At 39.1% G+C, this 20,543-nt stretch overlaps 2 protein-coding genes across 2 annotated transcripts in view; both read right to left on the reverse strand.

Annotated features, from left to right (window-relative positions):
- Window positions 1–5,598, reverse strand: part of LOC110040435 (uncharacterized) — a 43,059-nt gene extending 37,461 nt beyond the window's left edge. Inside the window, exons 1-7 of the mRNA XM_089283644.1 lie at window positions 5,444–5,598; window positions 5,029–5,327; window positions 4,149–4,263; window positions 2,945–3,058; window positions 2,420–2,533; window positions 1,892–2,005; window positions 1,378–1,491 (exon numbers count right to left, since the gene is read on the reverse strand). Coding sequence (XP_089139770.1) covers window positions 1,378–1,491; window positions 1,892–2,005; window positions 2,420–2,533; window positions 2,945–3,058; window positions 4,149–4,263; window positions 5,029–5,327; window positions 5,444–5,522 — 949 coding nt within the window. The 5' untranslated portion in view covers window positions 5,523–5,598. The remainder of the gene's footprint in view (window positions 1–1,377; window positions 1,492–1,891; window positions 2,006–2,419; window positions 2,534–2,944; window positions 3,059–4,148; window positions 4,264–5,028; window positions 5,328–5,443) is intronic.
- Window positions 5,599–14,828: 9,230 nt separating this feature from the next.
- LOC149116508 (EGF-like repeat and discoidin I-like domain-containing protein 3) lies at window positions 14,829–19,269 on the reverse strand. The gene is made up of 3 exons (XM_089279885.1): window positions 18,820–19,269; window positions 16,408–16,522; window positions 14,829–15,160 (listed from the first exon to the last, which is right to left on the reverse strand). Exons 1-3 carry the CDS (start codon window positions 19,186–19,188, stop codon window positions 14,829–14,831), a joined length of 816 nt encoding a protein of 271 aa, XP_089136011.1. The 5' UTR covers window positions 19,189–19,269.
- Between the last annotated feature and the right edge of the window lie 1,274 nt (window positions 19,270–20,543).

Raw genomic sequence — 20,543 nt, forward strand, 5'->3', positions numbered from 1 at the left:
GCGCCCTCCGAAAACGTCCAAAAACGACGGTTTTGCAGTCTACCCTCCTCCTGATACTTTTGGATTTCCAAAGACTACTCATGCATGAGCATTGGGTGCGAATATTTTCTGGAACTGCACATTCAGATTTACTAAGCGAGAACATCAGTCTTTATCCTCAAGATGTCATTCTGACGAAGCTTAACAAATATACAGCCGTATTTATATGCACAACTAAACAGCCTGAATGGTCCTTTAATTTGATTGGGACTTTGCAGTGTTGTAGTGCAATGTTCCAGTTTCTTGTTTAAAGCAATTAGCATTTGCTTAACCAACTTGCCAAGGCTAATAACAGTTAGTTTGCATCTCAGGGCAGAGCCTGCCGTTCTGAAAGTTTGAGGGGTACCTGCCCTGCCCTAGCATTTGATTCACAACCGACATTCAATAAGCAACTAATAGTGAAGTACATTTTATATCATTGGAAGGAATGTCATCCGTTGGTGTGCAAAGATTTTAATAACTTATAATCGACATGTCTTTGTATAAAGAATAGTGATCTTCAACGACAAGTATCAGCTACAGCACGATTCCTGTCAGTCAATATATGAACAGTGTAAATATGAGCAGTCTGGATTAAAATAATGATAATAAAAAAAAAAACATTTTCAAAGTAACAATGGCTACCTAAGATATTTCCAAAGGAATATAGTGTTAGGCCCTTTATTTCTTAAAGGCATTCATGCTTGTTGTAAACAATATTTCACTTAGTGTATGTTCCACGTGTAAAAATTGTTGTAGAACACAGAGACTATTGTTATGACAGAGATGTTTTAAATGTGTGAAAAATTTTGTAAAAACTGCATGGAAACAAATTAATTAATAATCAAGTCATTTCATAGACACTAACCTGTTTGACACCGCGTTCCACTAAATCCCGGTACACAGCTGCACGTGAACCCATTCACTCGGTCGGTGCAAGTTCCATTGTTGAGACATGGGTTACTAGAGCATTCGTCGATATCTGATTCGAGATGAAAACAACAATAAAAACAAATAATAAACACGTCATTTCATATTTTATGGTAGGCCCTTGTTAAAGGCATCATTTTTGGATCTAAATCCTCCAAGTTTCATTGCCTTCACTTTTTAGTGTCATAGCTTTAAATCCCTCCCCTCCCCCTGTCCCAAAACACCAGAAACACGGTCTATCTTATAAGTGCGTCCCTAGTTAAGTAAATTAAATATACAGCGCAAAAATACATGTTAAGAACTTCACTCAGAGTCGCCTCAGAGATATTATTTTAATAAGGCTTATACAAACTGTACTCAGTCTCCTGATTCTCTTAAGGAATGTTGCATGCAACTTGTCCAAAGAATAAATGGCATGTAGACACTGACCTGTTTGACATCGAGTTCCACTGAAACCCAGTACACAGCTGCACGTGAACCCATTAACGCGGTCAGTGCAAGTTCCATTGTTGAGACATGGGTTACTAGCGCACTCATCGATATCTAATTCGAGATAGAGATAGGAATAAATAGAAATAGAAGCAAAGTTATCTCGTAGTCTATCATAGGTTAAAAGCAATCATTTTTGACCTAGCATACATTCTCCAGGCTTTATTGCTTTCAATTTCTTAGTGCCATAGCCTTAAAACCCCTTCCGCCCTGGTCCCTCTGAAACACCAGAAATATGGTCTACTCTATGAGTGTATTCAGAGTTCAGTAAATTATACTTTAAAGAATTACGTGTGGTGTTTCTGTGGCAAAATTGTACTTGATTGTCGCTCAGAGCTATTGTTTAATTTTTAATAATGTTACTACAAACTATACTCAAAGTCTCTTGATTCTCATTACGAATGTTGCATGCAACTTTTCCAAAGCTAAGAATAACTGGCATGTGGACACTGACCTGTTTGACACCGGATTCCGCTGAATCCCGGTACACAGCTGCACGTGAACCCATTAACGCGGTCGGTGCAAGTTCCATTGTTGAGACATGGGTTACTAGAACACTCATCGACATCTGATTCGAGATAAAAAAAAGTAACAATAAATAGAAATAGAAGTAACGTCATCTCGTATTCTATCATAGGTCCTTATTAAACGCAACCATTTTTGACCTAACATACATCCTATAAGCCTCATTACTTTCAATTTCTTAGTGTCATAGGCAAAAACCCCTTCCGCCCTGGTCCCACTAAAACACCAGAAATATGGTCTACTCAATAAGTGTGTCCACAGTTAACTAAATAAAACTCCAAAGAAGTAGGTGCGGTGTTTTTGTGGCAAAATTGTACTATGACTTGATCGTCGTTCAGAGCCATTATTTAATTTTAATAAGGTTACTACAAATTATACATAAAGTCTCCTTATTCACTTTACGAATGTTGCATGCAACTTCTCCAAAAGAAATAAAAAATGGTATGTAGACACTAACCCGTTTGACAACGTGTTCCACTGAATCCCGGTACACAGCTGCAAGTGAATCCATTCACTCGGTCAGTGCAAGTTCCATTGTTGAGACATGGGTTACTAGCACATTCATCGATATCTAATTCGAGATAAAAAATAACAATAAATGGAAAGAGAAGCAACGTCATTTTCGTACTCTATCGTAGGTCCTTGTTAAAAGCAATCATTTTTGACCTAACATACATCCTCCAAGACTCAATGCTTTCAATTTCGTAGTGTCATAGCCTTTAATTAAAACCCCTTCCGCCCTAGTCCCACTGAAACATCAGAAATATGCATATCTCTTTTACAAGTGTGTCCAGAGTTAAGTAAATTATACTCTAAAGAAGTAGGTGTTGTGTTTCTGTGGCAAAATTGTACTTGATCGTCACTCAGAGCTATTATTTAGTTTTTAATAAGGTTATTACAAACTATACTCAAAGTGTCTTGATTCACTTTACGAATGTTGCATGCAACTTCTCCAAAAAATAACTGCCATGTAGACACTAACCCGTTTGACAACGTGTTCCAGTGAATCCCGTTACACAGCTGCACGTGAACCCATTCACTCGATCGCTGCAAGTTCCGTTGTTGAGACATGGGTTACTAGAGCATTCATCGATATCTAATTCGAGATTAAAAAAACAAACAAACAAGCAAACAAACAAACAAACAAGCAAACAAACAAGCAAACAAACAAGCAAACAAACAAAGCAATAAAACAAATATTAACAACGTCATTTCGTATTCTGTTATAGGATTTTGGGGACGGAAACATTTTTGGAACCAATATGCATCCTTCAAGCTTCATTGCCTTCAATGTTTAGTATCCCCCTCGATTCCCACCTCCCCCCCCCCCCCCAAAAAGATACAAGGTCTGCATAATAAGAAGTAAATTATACCCCGCAGAAGTACTTCTGGTGTTTCTGTGGCAAAATGGCACTTGAACGCTCAGAGCTATTATTTCAATAAGCTATTACAAACTGCGCTGAAAGTTTGAGATTTTTTTCACGAATGCCGCTTGCGACTTCTGACGAACATGTTTTTCTGAACTTCTTTGCAGTAACTTTTGCCACCTGCTTCGGTGGTTTGCCAGATGCCAGATCCAACATAATGACTGAACATGTGGCTAAACAAACAGTTTAGCGCGAAATGGGCCTGTTTGCACGTTCAGTTCTGGTTTGAGTTTGCTTGTGAATAGCATCTTCTTAGAGATGTAATCAACTTTGCTTGTACATTTTGCATTTCGCAAGCATTTGAAACTGTTCGCTGTGGTACCCGGGCATTTTGTTCGACCTAGCAATACTTGCAAATGAATTACGACTTTCATTTGTGTCCGACCACGCTCTAGTGCAGGTGCTCACGAGTGTATCCAAAATAGCCTACATCGTGCACACAGGCGGGTTCCAATTGAATTTATACACTTATTCAACACTATGGAGGGTTTAGCCTTTTGCATCTTCAGATCTTCTTGAGAGCTTCTGACTTACACACACGAGTTCAATGGCCTTATAACTGGTTGTAATTGAGAGTTAAGTGGTAAACAAGCTCCGCTTTTTCTATAATGTATTTCTAGAACTTTTTCTTCGGTTCAGTTTGGGTATCTTGTATGACTGCAAACCGAATTGGGCTCTACCCAGTCCTGTTACGTTACCGCTGTTCTCTACAAAAAGCTAGAACGTTTCACAATACTACCTGCTAGCTACAATAGCTACCTGTTTCACAATATTTCCCTGTGTATCCCATGGCACATGCGCACACATAGCTATTTTTCTCGTAATGTGCAGCACAAGTTCCATTGTTCTGACAAGGCCAACTAATGCATGGAGACTGAAAAGGAAAAGAAAAGGATCTCCTCGAACCGAAGTTACACAAAGTAGTTCTGTCGGCTCTGTTTTAACAGTTTATTACTTTCCCTGATATTTAGTATTTGCATGGTGAGTAGCAATAAAAAAAGTTTTCAGAGTCTCGTTTGAACAAGTTTAAGATTTTAGACGGATAATTTTAAGCTGGGTCCTCCAATGAAACAGACAATTCCTTATTGTTTTTAGGTGCTACACTCAAAGAGCTTTAGTTTTGAGCTATGGCAATATCAGCTCTTCCGTGAAAAGAGGAAATCCGCCAAAATTGCACTGTAAAATCCTTCCGAAAGACTAAACTGTTGTGGCAATTCAAATCCAGCAGTGTTGACGCTTTCAGAAATGAAACACAGCCGAAATTTCAAGAAATGACGTGAAATTTATTAGGAAATCAACAAAGTTGCCACCAGTCCCATTAGAACCTTTTTGCAACGTCAATAAGCATTAAGCCTCCCTGACGTACGCTTTGAAAATAATTAGAGTAAAAACGTCACTGAGCTAGAGCAGCAGAATTTGAAAGGAGCTTAGGAAACTACTGAACGTTTTAATTTTGAAAGTGACATTTTATTTACACTAAATTCCAAATAAAGGAGCTCCGAGTTCTTTTAAGTATTTTCTTTTTTTTCTTTTCGGGCTTTGTTTTTTCATCAATTTGAATGAAAAGGCACGACTTTAAAAGATGAAATAATTAAACAGAGAGAAATGTTTGATGTTTTAAAGTTGATTTTTCACTTACCGCGATGCTACAGTGATGATGAAACTGGCTTGCGACGAATCTTTTGGAATTGTTGTAAACGTCGGATGGGAGCAACTCACATAAGATTTTTCCGTTGTTGATATCTGAGAATACAGCCAGGTTAAAGGAGAAACATGACGGTATGTTGACGCAAGCAAGCCCACACTCACTGCTTTTGAGAACATAATCCGAACCAATGTTGGTAATGTTGAGGAAGGAGAATTTGTGAGCCTTAAATTTGGCGTAAGCCATTCCTCTATCTGTGCCTCGGCTGAGAGTTTTACCACCAACATCAATGACTTCAATTGTAGAGATGACGATGAGAATTAGAAAAGTGCAGGTACGACAACTCCAAGAAAAAAACCGTTTGTGACTAAAGGGATGTCTTAAAGTTACAAAAGGAGGAAAACCTTACCCTTAGAACCATTTGACGAACAGACAAGTATCACCAATACAAGAAGATATTTCCCTGATTCATAAAATCGAAGTTCCATTTTCTGTTGCTGATGTGAACTTACTTCACAGGACGACTGTAAATCAAGAACGATAAGTTTCAAGCACGTTTTTACTTGACTTCGTGGTAGTGGACTGCATTCTTATTGGCTAATTGGTCGATAGACAATGTATATTATTTGTTTAATGGTTTAGTGCTATTTTCATTCGTAGCCAATTACATGCTGCTAGCCGACGAGTAGTAATAGAGGACCTGCTTTGCATAATATATTCGTTGACAAAGTAGAAAATAAAGTTACTTTTTAATTTCTCTCTCTTGGTATGTAACCTATTTATTTGGCGATTCTACGACCTTAAATTCTTCCGTTTATCGCAAACAAACTGGGAAAAACAAATGGGGAAATATATTTAAAATCTAGGCAGTGAAGGAAATTGACAAAATCTCGAATTTCTCTGCTGATAGAACTGAATTTCAATTTGAAAATATCAACAATGCCCGTTCTTAAAACCATGGAATTAACTGGTGACGTTATATTGGAAAAGCACGCATCATACCTTTAACTTGTGGCTCTATAGTACTGTAGCAAATTGAATTCACAGGGTTAATGAAACAAACTCTAAATTGCCCCCGCTAAATCTTCTCGGTCTCCATCTCTGTCCCTCACTAACTTATGTATGGACGCTATTAAATTAACAGGTAAATTGATGTTTGTCTCCTAACCTGGAACGCAGCCTCCCCTTATTTTTCCATCCGGCCCGACCTTACGTAGTCAATAAGCATTTTATCATACGACCACTTGTGTTGAAAATTTTGAAAATTCTGTCGGACGCGATTACATAACATCAGACGGCCGCGCGCGGAGCAACTACAATAAAAACTCCTCAGTTATTTCTTCGCGTCGAACAAGAAGCTCAGAATTCATCGAAAACCACGACTCGTTTTCTCGTGCAAACTCCACATTTACAATTCATGCTAAAAGGCCAACAGAAAGTTGACATAAAGCTGTCAACAATATGTCAAAACCATCAAAAACTTAGCGAGGGACAAACGTTCGCTTCACGCTTCACTGAAATTGTTCACAAATCTTCTTCATCTGAGGACTCAAGAAAATGTCGGCGTCGTTTCAAGCTATTTGTCGACCTCTTGGATTCTCTTGAACAAGGGAGAACCAGCAACTGAATATAAATGACACCGATGTTGGGTCTCGCAAACAGTGCCTGGGTTTACTGACTTTGCTGGCTTTGCTGTGTAGTCAGTGGAAATTACACTATTAAACAGAAGCGAGTTTTATTACATGTATCTTGATAAACTGTACGGTAATGAACGTGTGTTCGTACTCAGTTTGCCTCTTCAAACAACACTGATGTAGAAACTGCAGAGCAATTTATCCTACTGTACACAAGGTATGTTTGTCATTTCTCTGGTTTAGCCAACTTCTCCCAGAAACTCTGGAAACTCGAAGAAAACATTTCACTGATTTAAGCCTATATCGTACTTTGTTTTCTTCGCGTTGCTAGTTTTCTTGCTTTTGACCCACGATGAATTCTTTGATACTCTCCACTGAAAGAAGTTTCGCCTCAAGACTGTTTGCTTATTCCAAAGGTTAATTATTGGACAGTTCATCCAAAAAAGTTGTTTTCTTGAACGCCTACAGGTTGCTTGTTGTTGGCTTCTGAGAAAGTTGTGAACTTCTTCGTTTGTGAGCGGTATTTACTTTCTTTCAAAGCTTTCGGAGTAGTTCTGCATCGGACAGTTCGCCTGGATAGTAGAATTCACTCTCAGAATGTTAACTTTGCAGCAAAAAATTGTTTTTGTCATTAACTCCCATCGATTTTGCTGTACGCATTTCTAGTAGGGTCATACGGGTTTTTCCGGCCCTACCACTTCGACGTGTACGGCCCTCACACGGGACCTTTTTTCTTATGGTTTTCCAAGGAAATTGCGCGCGGGGCCGTACGGGTCATATGATTAGTGACCTTCTGCTATATTTCAAATTTTCGAAAATTTAAGCTGTCTGTGATCCCACTTCTCTTACTTCTCCCCTTCTTGGGCGTGGGCAAACCTACGCGACCTTCCGCATGCCTGATATTAAATTTTCGAAAATTAACGGTTGTTGCTGGACCCCACTTCCTCTAGAGAGTTATTTCTTTTAAAATTTGCCAAAAGTTTGAGTTCGATATGCTTCTCACAATTCGATAATACAACGAGCCGCGTTTGATTGATCAGTACCTTAAGCTAACTAAAGGGTGCTTTTAACAGGTTGCATTGTTGCTATGGGAGCTTATTGTTCCTTTCGTGAGCTTCTACTAAATTTCAAATTTTCGAGAATTAAAGGTGGCTGTGTCGCCACTTCCCCTACATATGTATATATATTTTTGTATACTTAGCCAAAAGTTGTAGCTCGATATCCTTCCCACAATTCAATAATAGCACTTTAAACTAAAATAAGGGGTGCTTTCACAGTGCAACGAGCCTTACCGTGGGCACCCAGAGACCTGCGGAGAAAGATTTGAAGACATGATTCATCGCAGTTATGCACACAAATTAAGTAACTGTGAAATTAAAGCTTAAGTTGCTTAAGTTGCGGGCATAACTTCGATGATCAATCATGTCTTCATATCTTTCGCCGCAGTTCAAATATACGATCTATCTTTCACATATTTAGTTGTATTCTTCAACATCTGCGGGTATATTACTAACTCACAAAGTGACCAGCTCCCAGATGGCATGATAGCTCAGTTGGTAGAGTACTGCACCGATATCGCAAAGGTCATGGGTTCGAATCCCGTTCTTGCCTAAATTTTTTTTCAGGTTTTTATTTCACAATTACTTAAGTTGTGTGCAAAAACTACGATGATCAATCATGTCTTCATGTTGAGTGTTGTTGGCTCAAATTTGATATTTTCATGCAACATCTGTGGATGCTGCATGATGTTGTAGTCGTTTGGCCAGGTTAGTGCAACAATGTTGCACCCGGGCATGCGCACTAGATCGATTTTCAATACCCAACATGTCGCAGCACGTCGCAACAGGGTGGCTAAACGCGCGCAACATGTTGCGCCCAACAATGTTGCGATATGTCGTGTTCAAATGTTGCGATCGTTTGGCCGGAGCTTGCAAATGCTGGGCCAGCAATTTTGGGATATGTTGTGCTGAAATGTTGCAATCGTTTGGCCTGGGGTTTACATTTGAACTAATAAATAAAAATATCTACATTTACCTGCAATAATAATAAATTTCAAAGCTTAGCAGCGTTGTCATTCATAACTTGCCGTCCGTAATTTCTTTGGTTTTGACAGAGAAAACCACTTCAAGTGGGTATCTCAGAATCGATTCTAAGGTACGTTTTAACGAGAAGACGGTATTTTTTAACACTCCGTGAACAGCACTACTTAACTGAAGCTTAATTAAGACTGAAAAATTCTGCGTAAGCATAAATAGTTTGGGATTAATTCTTTTCTCGTGAACTGCACGTATTGCAAATGATATCGATGGGAGCCTGACGAAAACCTCCTCGCCATCCCAATAGTGCATTTTGGACCAAAAACAATCGTCCATGTCCTAGAAATCACTAAGTTGTCGAGCGGATAAGACCCGGTTCATTCGAAATTTCATGTAATGTGAAAAGCAAAGCCTTGATGATATGTTAGTATATTCCAAAATAAGACTACGATTACTCGTCCAATTATGGAATTCAGAACTCATTTAAAATCCGTCTACAAAGTCTTGGGCTTAACCATAGTAAACAAAGCATCGGGAATGTCAGAATATGTCCAATACAAGAATAATTCTTTCTGTTTGTTTCTAAAATCGGGATGAAATCTTCACACACATGATTCGCCTTTACAAGCGGCAATCTGATTGATTGTTTGTTGGTGTGATATACATTCACTCACTCACTCACTCACTCACTCACTCACTCACTCACTCACTCACTCACTCACTCACTCACTCACTCACTCACTCACTCACTCACTCACTCACTCATCCATTGACCCGCTCATACCATAACCCAGATCCGTTGACTAAAGCCTGGTTTTCGCTAGCGAAGCAAGTACAAGCGCAAGCACAAGCGCAAACACAATTAATCTTATTTCACCGGCCGTGAAAACGGCCTTGACCCAGGCATAAGCGCAAGCACAAGGATCAAAATTTTTGCTTTTTTTTGTGCTTGCGCTTATGCTTGCGTTTGCTCTGCAGCAAGAGAAAGCGAAATACCTTTCAGGCATAACACAGGCACAAGGATATTTACCACACGTGGTTACGTTTGGCCAATGAAAGCACTGTATCCAAATTACCTCGCGCTTGAACAATTTGGAAGGTTCGGATGATTTTGCTTGTGCTTGTGTTTGCATCGAACTTCGTTTCACTCAGTTGGGTCTTCCCTATTGCTTGCGTTTGTGCTTACGTCGCTAGTCTGTGCTTGTTTACAAAAAAAAAAAAAGAAAGAAAAAAAAAAAAGAAAAAAAAGATCAAAAATGTACGATGAGCTAATTATCACATTACATCCGACCAAACCAATGGGATAAAAATTCACGAGCTATGGCATTCATTAGGAAGCTTCTATACTGGTTAAAACCACGCCATCCACGTGAAAATAATCAAATTAAAGTGCCGGCTACGAGCCGCTCAACTTGGTAAGTGGATCATTGTGGCAATTTTGATGCCACTGAACTGAGTTTTAATCCGTTGGTCATATATCATTTATATATCAAGCTAGACAGGCGAAATATGAAGTTAAAGCCAACTGGTATTGTTAAGAAATAGTGCAAAACGCAAGGGTAAGAGAATACATGACGAGATGTGACAGAGTTGAAAACATTGATAAAGTTATCGGTGATCCTTGTCCGAGACGTTACCACAAAGAATTGAAACTACTGCTTCCTATCCAATTGCCAAAGCAAGTCAAAATCTCCGTATTGCCGGTCCTCATTATCTTTCCTATTTTTTTTTTTTTCGTTCTTAGTTTTCCAGTATCACTGATTTTCCTCCCCCTGCTTAGACCATCCGTTGCGAGAGTTTGAACGCTCCATCGATGTAAGGTTGTGTTTATATAACTTTGATAAAATCTAAACTGAATGATCTTCAGTTAGGCATTTACGATCGCAGGTTCTAGGGTCTCAATGGAAAATGTTCGTATTCTCGTTATTGACCTGGAACTAACTTGCAACTGAGGCCAATACGGGAAGTCTTTTCAAATGCAAATGACATAAATGTTTTTTTAATGACATTTTCCCGCATGAGCCTCCATTGCAAGCTAGTTCCAGTCCAATACCGAGAGTACGAAAAATGGTCTATTTTAAGTGTAGGCTTCCAATTTTTTTTTTTTAATTTCTTTGCTATCTTTTGAAAGATCTTAGAAATAAAAACCTGTGTTCAGCGTGGAATCACCATACCACCAGTACAGCACGGCGTTTCGCCAGATCAACAAAGTTAAGCCCTTTTCGGCGCGCGGGTTTCCTGATTGGCAAGGTAATACCCCTTTTTCTTTCTTTCTGTTCTTCCCTTTTCAAGGCGACATCAGTAGCTGCAAAACTCCCAGCCCTGCGTAATGTCTTTTTCTTTTCATCAACAATTTGTTCACTGGATCATTTCGCCATGTCCATATTTATTTACGGTAACGTATAAAGAGCTTAAGCACATCGATTTGATTGAATTTCATACAACTTCAAATGCAGAACATTTAGCTCAATTGCAATATAGCTAGTGCTTCTCAGTATAAAGACTGCCTGGTTACACGCAGCAAAGCGTCTAGTTTTATTGAAACTGATAACAACTCTGGAGCATAACAAACACGAAACATGAACCTTTAGTATCACATGGAAAAGGCATCAGCATATCAACATATCAGCAGGGCTAGGTAGAGTAAGGTGGGGTGGGAGAATAAGGGGAAGGTAGCTAATTCTGCGATGGAGGGGTCGGTGAGTCTCTCCTGAGGAACGGTGATTTGGGGCCCGTTGGGGGTTAAGATGGATATGCTTTCGGATCAATACTACACCTAACACACCAAAGATCGGCACCATTATTATCTACTATTATCTCACCCTTCATTGCGTGACTGTTGTTTACTCTCAAGCTATTAAAGCAAATCAAGCAATAAAGTAAATTTGGTATTGACAACTGACAAGTGATGTATGACTCGGTCCAGTAATGTCTTTCCCCCGGGGGAGGTACTTTGGGAATTTCTGGGTGAGGATGTGCCCCTTGGATCCTGGAACCCTTAGCCTATACCAGAGCTAGTTCAGCTAAATTTTGCTACCCTATACTACAGTAAAGTCCCCAAATCCCCCATCTATCGACACTGTTGAGGCTGATTTGCGTAAATTTAAACTTGCTGATTTGAATTTTTCATATTTTTGAGTGGCAATTCTTGGTTTCCTTAGTCTAGATAAAATCTTCAACCAACTAGTCAGTTTTGTGAAAAATGATACCCTATTCTAGACCCAAATGCTCTGATTTATATACCCTATCCTAGAGTAAACTGCTTGAAAACCATACCCTTCACAGCGGCACATACCTATATAGCCCATATATGGCAGTGCTCCCCCCCCCCCGAGTCTTTCCCGATGATGTGCAAACTACCGAGACCACTTAATATTTCCTAAACTGCTATAATATCTTTTGATGAGTTCTGTAAATCCGTGTTAATCGAGTACACTCATACTCATACTATTGTACAAGAGAAGGTCTTAATGAAAATCTTCTCAGAGATCTATAGTCTTTCAGCGATGTTACTTTCCATTTTATCGGTGGTATAACGTTACACTACCACAAATACTTCAACTGCCAGACATGGCCAAGTTTGGTATGTAATGGGATAAAATCGAACGAATCTTCCTTGGGCGAAATTGCTCAATGAATGCTGCACAATACCAGTGCGAGTGATTTGGAACACCTAAAAATGAAAGGAAAAGAACCTCTTGTTTAGGCTTCTTAACAAAATGTAGAAACACAAATTTGATAAAATGATAAGTGATAAATAACCAAGTAAAATTTAGCCATAACAGCGAAAGACGTTTGGAGTCGTCAAGATACCATTTTTAAGTTCTAAAAGATAAGAAATAAACTGCCAAAAAAATATCAACATAAAAACAATTAATAAATATGCACTGTCACGCAAATAGTTTCGCCCGGATTGAGTCTGATTTGACATTGAGAGATGGTGACAAGTCTATAATAAGTAACATTTCATGCACCAAACAATCAAACTTATTGTGGCACTTCTTAAGGACAGAAAACTGTCTTTCGGGACAATACAGTGTGTCTCTATAGTGCGAGTGATTTGGAACATCTGCGAATGAAAGGAAAAGTAACGTCTTGTTTATGTTTTAAAACAAAATGTAGAAACAAAACTTCCCTAAATGATAAGTGATAACTTTTAACAATTTGAAGTTCAAAACCTGGGCTTATAACCTTCTGTGATGAAATAAAAGCCTAGCACAGTCCGAACCGATATGGCACCCACGTTTTTTCACAGGAAGAACAATTACAACAAGGTTTGACATACAGCTCGAGAGAACAGAAAGAAAAAAAAAATAAATGGAGTATTCTGTCAAAAACAACCCCCTCCCCAACCAAAAAAGAAACAAACAAACAAACAAACAAACAAGCAAACAAACAAATAAATTTTACTTCCTTGCCGTTACGTCAATTGCCATTCCTATGGCAATTTTAAGCGGCGTGGGGGAACAATAGAATTTCTGCGGGGGCTGAATGCACAGCTACTAACAAATTTCAACCTCACGGAGGAAATAGTCTATAAAAAAGTCCTTCCCCCTCCCCCTTCTTTACTAAGCGCGCTTCTAGGGTTCTTAACAGTCATTTTAAGTTACGCCATTCTCTCTTGTTGCAACATGAGGAAGTCTGGTATATTTTACCAAACAAGCATGAACTTCCTTTTTAAAGGGCGAGGTGCATGCAATCGTGGTCTACCAATGAGAAGAGAACAATGATAGAACCAATCAGATTCGCAGATTTCCAGAAGAACACGATGGGTGTCTGTTAATTACAAGAAAATGATCTATGAGATGGCAACAATCTGATATCGATATTTTCACAGTTAGTAACGTACGATCGCTAAAAAGACGCTTGCCTCAGTTCTAATAATTGCGTTTGAAGACTGCTTACTAATCTCGCGTGAAATCCTGTTTGTCCTGTGCATACGGTCTTCAGGATATTTTTCGTTCGTCGTCGTTCTTCTTTTGTTCTTAACTGACGTCACATTTTCGCGGCGCATAAGATCCTGCATGCAGCAGGGGAGAAAACAAATTAGTTCTCATCACAAAGCACGTGCATACGAGTTGGTTTGTTTGTTTGTTTTTTCATCGTTTGCTCATTTGTTATGATTCTGCACCATGCAAATGAAAACAAAGGTGGCCGGTTTTGACGGGATGCGAGATAATTACGCGTTACGTGACTGAGAAAGTGCTTTGGTCTGTTCACGAACACGTGTAACTTCGAATCGCCTTGGCTTTGGGATGTTAACCGTTGGAACAGCTATATTTCGATGGCCGTTTTTGAATAGAGGACGCATTATCCGTCCAGAAGGATAATGCATCCTCGCCTTTTTTATACACTTAAGGCGCATTATCCGTCTGGACGAACTTGGGCAAGCATTTGTAGTTCGTCTGGTTATGCGTCTTTAGTATAAAGACGGACACAAGACGCATTATACGTCTAGACGGACTATCCTTCGAAATGCGTCTTGAACAACGTACACGTCATCTGCCCGTCTTTATAATAGAGACACAAAACCAGACGAACTACAATTTTGTTTGCCCAAGTTCGTCCAGACGGATAATGCGTCTTTAGTACGAAAACGGCCATGGTTGTATTTTGATTACATTTGTTGATTAATTCCAGTGGCAACGGAAAGTCTGGTCTATATCCCGCCAAGGTCGAATATTGCTTGGAATCGCGGAGAAGCTCTCTGACGTCTTGAAGCGAAGATCTACTAGAGTAAGCCTGAACTAAGGATCGGCAATGTAAATGCTTTTTATATCTATTCATTAGTGGAAATATTCAAATTGAATTTGTTTACGAGTTTGTTTTTGTTTTTTTTACTTTTCAGGGCTTACGCATTACCAGTAAATGTTAAAATATTAAGCCGGCATGAGGTTTGAAGGCAAATTGAGTAAGTCTACTTGCTAACCATAAAAACAGGAAATAATGAAATTTTTCATATTGTTACATTTGTCCGAAAAACTTCGGTTGTTGATATAAAAATGTTGATTTTAGCAATGTACAGGAGTTGAAAGTCAGCTAATGAAATCATTCATGGTAGAAAGTGAAGCTGTCCAACAAACTCTCGTAACCTTTGATTACTACTAGTTCTAATATACCCCTTTCATTTACTTACTTTTTCAACATTCTTTTCCTTATAGAAGTTCCAAGTTACTCCATCTGTAGAAAGCTGTAATTTGAAGCTTTTGACCCAGAGTTCATTTCTTGGTCCTTGCGTTGCCACTACACATACAGAATAAACTACACCCATATCAACTTGAAGATAGTCTTCATCAATCTGATTCTTCTCTGTACACCACACCCCATTATGTCTTGTTTCGTTCAGACGTCCATGGTGGGGAAGATCTTTTGGGTATGTTGAGCTTGCCGTCATTTTATCATCTGGTATTATTTTTCTATCCGCTACACCTACAGGTATGCACGGTGTTTTGAACACTGAAGAGCAAGAAGAAATCAAAACAACTAGCGTCAATCACACGAGTGTGGTGAATATCACAGTCCAGTTATGCCAGTGTTTCTTTTCCTTCCTACAACATTGCTGTGCAGCAGTTTTTGAACTCAAGATTATATCAAGGTGGTATGAATTTTGAGTAGGAATCTAGTCTTTCTCAGGCTGGGCTTTTTATTATGTATCCTTTAACATAAGTAATTTGAGATGGTGATGTCATTTCACGCGATACTTTTCGGCATGATATCCAAGTAACCGCAAACAACTTGACGTTTTTATGGTAACGAGGCTGTTTGTATAAGTCTAATTCATTCGAGTCCATACTTGCAAATGAAAATTAGCTTATTATCCTTATTAATTAACTTAATATATAGATTTAGGCCAGCCTAAAAGCTTAGCTCCTGGGCCGGGTTGTTCAGAGCCCGATTAAGCTAACCCAGGAAAAGGTAGAATTTCGATTTGAGTTTTCAACTTTGCGGTGAGGTTTTCTGTATATTGTTTGGCCTTCTGTTTTGAGTTTTAATAATCACCATATACGTAAAATAAGGTAGCAAAAAGCTTTTGTATAGAAGAAAAAGTTATAATTCGGTTAACTTTTAATCCTGGGTTAGCGTTAATTGCCTTCCGAACAATCCTGCCCTGTTTTCAACAAGTTAACCTGACATGAACCCGCAATCCAATCGAAAACCAGCACTTGGTCAGCGGTGAACTTCAAAAAAACGCGTGACCGCGATGAGCTGTAAACTTGAGCCCGCGATATGGTCACATGATACCAGTCAGCAGATAACTTGTTTTGACAGGTGTCAATTGATCATAACATGGATGTCCAATATCAAAGAAGTACACGGTAAAGCAAGGGTGCATATCTCTGTCAACCTATTATTTGGAGTATGGGCGCCATGTTGCGCGACTCCGTCGTCGTCGCCGTCGCCGTCGCCGTCGCCGTCGTGCGTACGCGCCCACGAGCAATACCGTTAGTCATGATAACCATGAGAAAATCAACTCATGGGTTTCCTTTTCTTTCCTATATGAGTATGAGGCTCCGCTTGGCGGCCCTTTGGGCCGCCGGAGCTCCTCTATTAATAACCGGACAGTATATTTACAACATTCTAATTTAACTTATTGAGAGTGATCAGTGTTACATGGAATATATTCGCTTTTATATTCTTGCTTTTCGTCTTGTAAATTTTAGACGAGTAACAGAAAATTTCACAGGAAGCCCAAAGTAGCTCACCTTCCTCACAGTTTTTGCCGTTATATGTTTGTTTGCAAGTGCATCTGTAGCGATGTAAATCGTAAAGCGCTCGGCAGGTTCCACCGTGCTGACAAGGGAAGCTTTCACAAGGACTCTGGAAAGCAGAAGTAATTAAGATCATTTAGATAATCTGGTTTAATTTATGGTTAAAGAGCTGCTGGTAAAGTTCTCTAATTATAAGTTGGAACAAAATACCCAATTGAAGTGCTGAAATTAATGCACAAACGAGAAGATAAGGGTTTAATAGAGTTAATCTGACATAAATGTCTTGTGCTAATGGCAATCCCTCTCAATTTACCGTTGAATCCAGGTTTTTCGAACCTCCATCGGGGGTGAAATAAGGGGTAAAATTACAGTGTTCAACTGAGGAGAGGGAAACGACTCTTTGTTCGAGTTATCGGGAGGCTCGAAAAAATGAGGGTTCGAGAAATCGGGATTTTACTGTATTAATTTTTAGACCAATTCTGGTTACAGAGTCTATAATTAGCCAATTCTGTTATATAATAATCAAATTAATGCACGCGCTCTGATTGGTCAATCAGCTATGGTTTATTGTGCCCGTAAACTCGTGGAAATTTCGCGTGTCTTCTGAATTATTAAATAAAAGCAATAGATCACAAGTTTTTATGGTTTATAGGCTGATAAACCACTTGAGATGTTGGAAGAACACTCGAAGAATTCGTAAATCACTCACCTGCGGCTCGTGATTAACGAATTCTTCTCGTGTTCCTCCAACATCTCAAGTGGTTTATCAGTCTATAAACCATAAAAACTTGTGGTCTATTGCTTAATTAACTGATCTTACTCACGGGGACAGCCCATGTAGTCTTACATGTATTTCCATCTTCCACGAAAACATCATCGTAACGCGCATGGTAAAATTACCCGGGAGGGTCTGGGTTTCATGTGTTAAAGATAACTTGATAAAGATTACCGTAGGCTTGAGCGAAGAAAAATGGAAAAAAGAAGAAAAAAAGAGGAACACAAGAAAGCCAAGAGCCCTTGACATTTATTAATTGAAGTACCATAGCAGTTTTTGTACAACCTGGATGCATGTCGTTTTCGTCAACACTAGAGCGAGATAGAAGACATGTCTGCACTGAGAGCGATACCTTTTGCAGGGAAATTCTGACTGTCTTTATCACCAGGGAAGTCCTGTTGTTGTTCCACTGGCTTGCGGTATCATGAGGTGAGATAATCTCCCGGCGTGGCACGAGTTGTTTACAAACCTTTGTGAGCTAAAATCTCGCGTGCAATTTTGGGAAGAATACAACAACTTTTTGAGCGAAAGTATATATAGGGTATGTAGATTTGACGGATTTTGGTGAAATTTAGCCAAACAATTCTAAGGATAATGACCAACAATGCAATGTCAAATTATTAAAATATTTTTCCCACGGCACCCATTTACGCAGCACGTCACATAGGTTCTCTAACTCAAGCTTTAGATGCGGATATCTTGACAAGCAATCAAGATATCGAAAAAACCTGATACGCACAGTTCCTGATTGATGCTTGGTGAATAAGACTGTGCATCCATCTTTAGTGGTACACTAAATTTTTTGACGTTTCTACTGATATATGGTTTGTTTGAGTTTGGTTTAAAATGACACCTAAGGACACTTGCCAAGGTGGAAAGTCATTTTCATAAAGACGAAGTCATTCGTCTAAATATAACTTCATTCGTTATCCCGCGCACTGAATAGAGCCAAACCGAACGAAAGGCCAGCGGAACTTAAGGCCTGTGAGGTGATCCTAGTTATTAGAGAGCTTAGGCAACGACGAGGGCGACCCCGAGGACAACGCCTTGTAAAAATGACTTAATATTTTACCTTCGAATTTCACAATTGTCTAGATCTGTTCAGTGCGCCTATTGGTCTCAGAACTTCCTCGTCCTGAATATGTAACGCTAGCGTTCAATTCCAAATAACGAAAATACGAAATTTAGCCACCTTCGTTCGCGTTCTCCAAAATATGCAGAACCTACTCATTTCACGTAATTGTTGTGTAGACGTCGGCACGTGCAGAGCCATTGTTCTACTCATTAAACTTTTTGTTTGGTGGTGTTCTCGTTGCCGTTGCCGGCGTGGTTTGCCTTAGCTTTCCATTCACACGCTAGCGTATCGGTCAAGTATCTTTTTTGCTGTTTTTGTTTCAAACATTAATATACTATGGCTACTCTTTTCCAATTCACTTAAAAATCTGAAAGTGAAAGCGACTGATTCTTAGACTATTAGAGCAGCATTTGCCAGAAACTTTGAGTCATTAGGGGCTGATACAGCGTCGTCCAGCTGCAGATAACGTAGAAACTTCACACATGCACCGTAAAATCAGAGCAAAGCATGCCAGACGAGACTGTACATAGTTAAAATAGACGTAAATAATACTCACCCTAATGCTGTAGTGATGGGAAGTATAATTCGCTTTGAACTTCTCGGACGCACTGTACTTGTCAGTTGGAAGTAACTCACAAGAGATCTTTCCGTCTGGTAGATGAAAAGCTCCAATGTTTGTGGAAAAACAGCGATCGTTGTTTAAGCAATGCAGCAGGTATTGTCTTCCCGTTTGAACAGCGACTTCTTCCACTTTTGAGACGTCAAGAGCATGATAAAAATGTTCTTTGAATTGTGCATGGCTCAGCTGTTTTTTCGGGTCGCGATGAAGGCCGGCCCAGATAGTGGCATCACAGAAGCCATCGTCTAATATCTGATACGTAAAGCAGATAAAAGTACTAGCCGATAAAAGCGCGAGTCCATTCATGATTAGCAAAATGGGTTAAATGTCATGACTTGGTCTCAACTTCTCAGATAAACTAGTAGCACCCTAACATCATTTATTAATCACTTTTTTTCCCCAAAGAATTGCGTCTCTGAATTCATTAATGTACTTAACATTTCTTTCTTTCATTACAATGGTATCGCCTTTTTGTCCTAATTAAAAGTGTTTGTCGAGTTCTCCCAAATTTAATTTCACTATTTTTCATAGCTTATATTGCCTATAAAATTACAAAGTAACGAATAAGAGGTTAGGCCAGCTACAGGATTGAATATCGTGATTTCTTCGAAATTGACATAATACTTATTTTTGTGGTCTGACGGTGTTTGTTCAAAAGTTGTGCCCAACTTTACTGTCAAAATCTTGAGCTACCTTAATTATGGAAAATGAAGACCAGTCTTTTCAAATGAATATACGCAATAATGAACACACACAGGGTAAAAAGTTGTAAAATTTCCTCAGATGCATGCTAAATCTCAAATCGCCGTAAACTTTTCAAGATTGACAAAGAATACCACTGTCGTAGTTTCATGCAGTGACATCTATGTAGCTGATTAATTGTGCTCAACTATTTCGCTTATTTGTACTACTTTATGGAAAAATAATTCTGTCTTTTTAAGGCCAAAATCTTCCTATGTAAAATTTAAAAGCTATAAATAATGAATACATTCAAAGAGTCAATTGTTCCGACAGTTTCGCAGATGGCAAATTTCCGTGAATTCTTTGAATTATACATTTGACACATATTTAACAAACTCAGGAAGCAATAAAATAAAATAATTTTCAGAGGTCCCGGCTTATGCATACATTAGCACTTTTTGAGGGGGGGTATTTGCCGAAGGAAATTAAAAAAAAAAATTATCGAAGGAAATAATAATAAAAAAAAGAAACGTAGACCGGAGTCGAGGGAGTGGCGAAAATCAAGTCCAACGACATTAAGAATCGTGCGTGTGAAATGCTTCAACGCATAATGGAGCACTTGGCGATTCCAGAAAGTGCCCAGTAGGGGCACCTAGTTTATCCCTCGACTCTTAATGGGGGGACGGGGGGGGGGGGGGAGGGGGAGAAAGCAGTCTTCTGGGGTATGATATTTTTTTACCTTATAAGGCTGTTTAGGATTCAGCTTTTTTGGTGGGCAAGAGCTTGTGCGTATAACTTTTTTAACATCGAAAACAAGACCTGGATATAGAAAGCGCATGCTCGATTTTTCCTTTCCCGTGGCTCCGATTGCACGATTTTTTTTTCACGGTTTTTGGTGTGTTGGAATTATTAATAGTTTTTGGAAATTGCCTCCCCCTCAAAAAAATAACGGGTCGGTCCCTTAGTACACCCCTATTAGT

This window comes from Orbicella faveolata, unplaced genomic scaffold, assembly GCF_042242905.1.
Source record: "Orbicella faveolata isolate gen_17 unplaced genomic scaffold, um_ofav_v1 contig_12, whole genome shotgun sequence".
NCBI lineage: Eukaryota > Metazoa > Cnidaria > Anthozoa > Scleractinia > Merulinidae > Orbicella > Orbicella faveolata.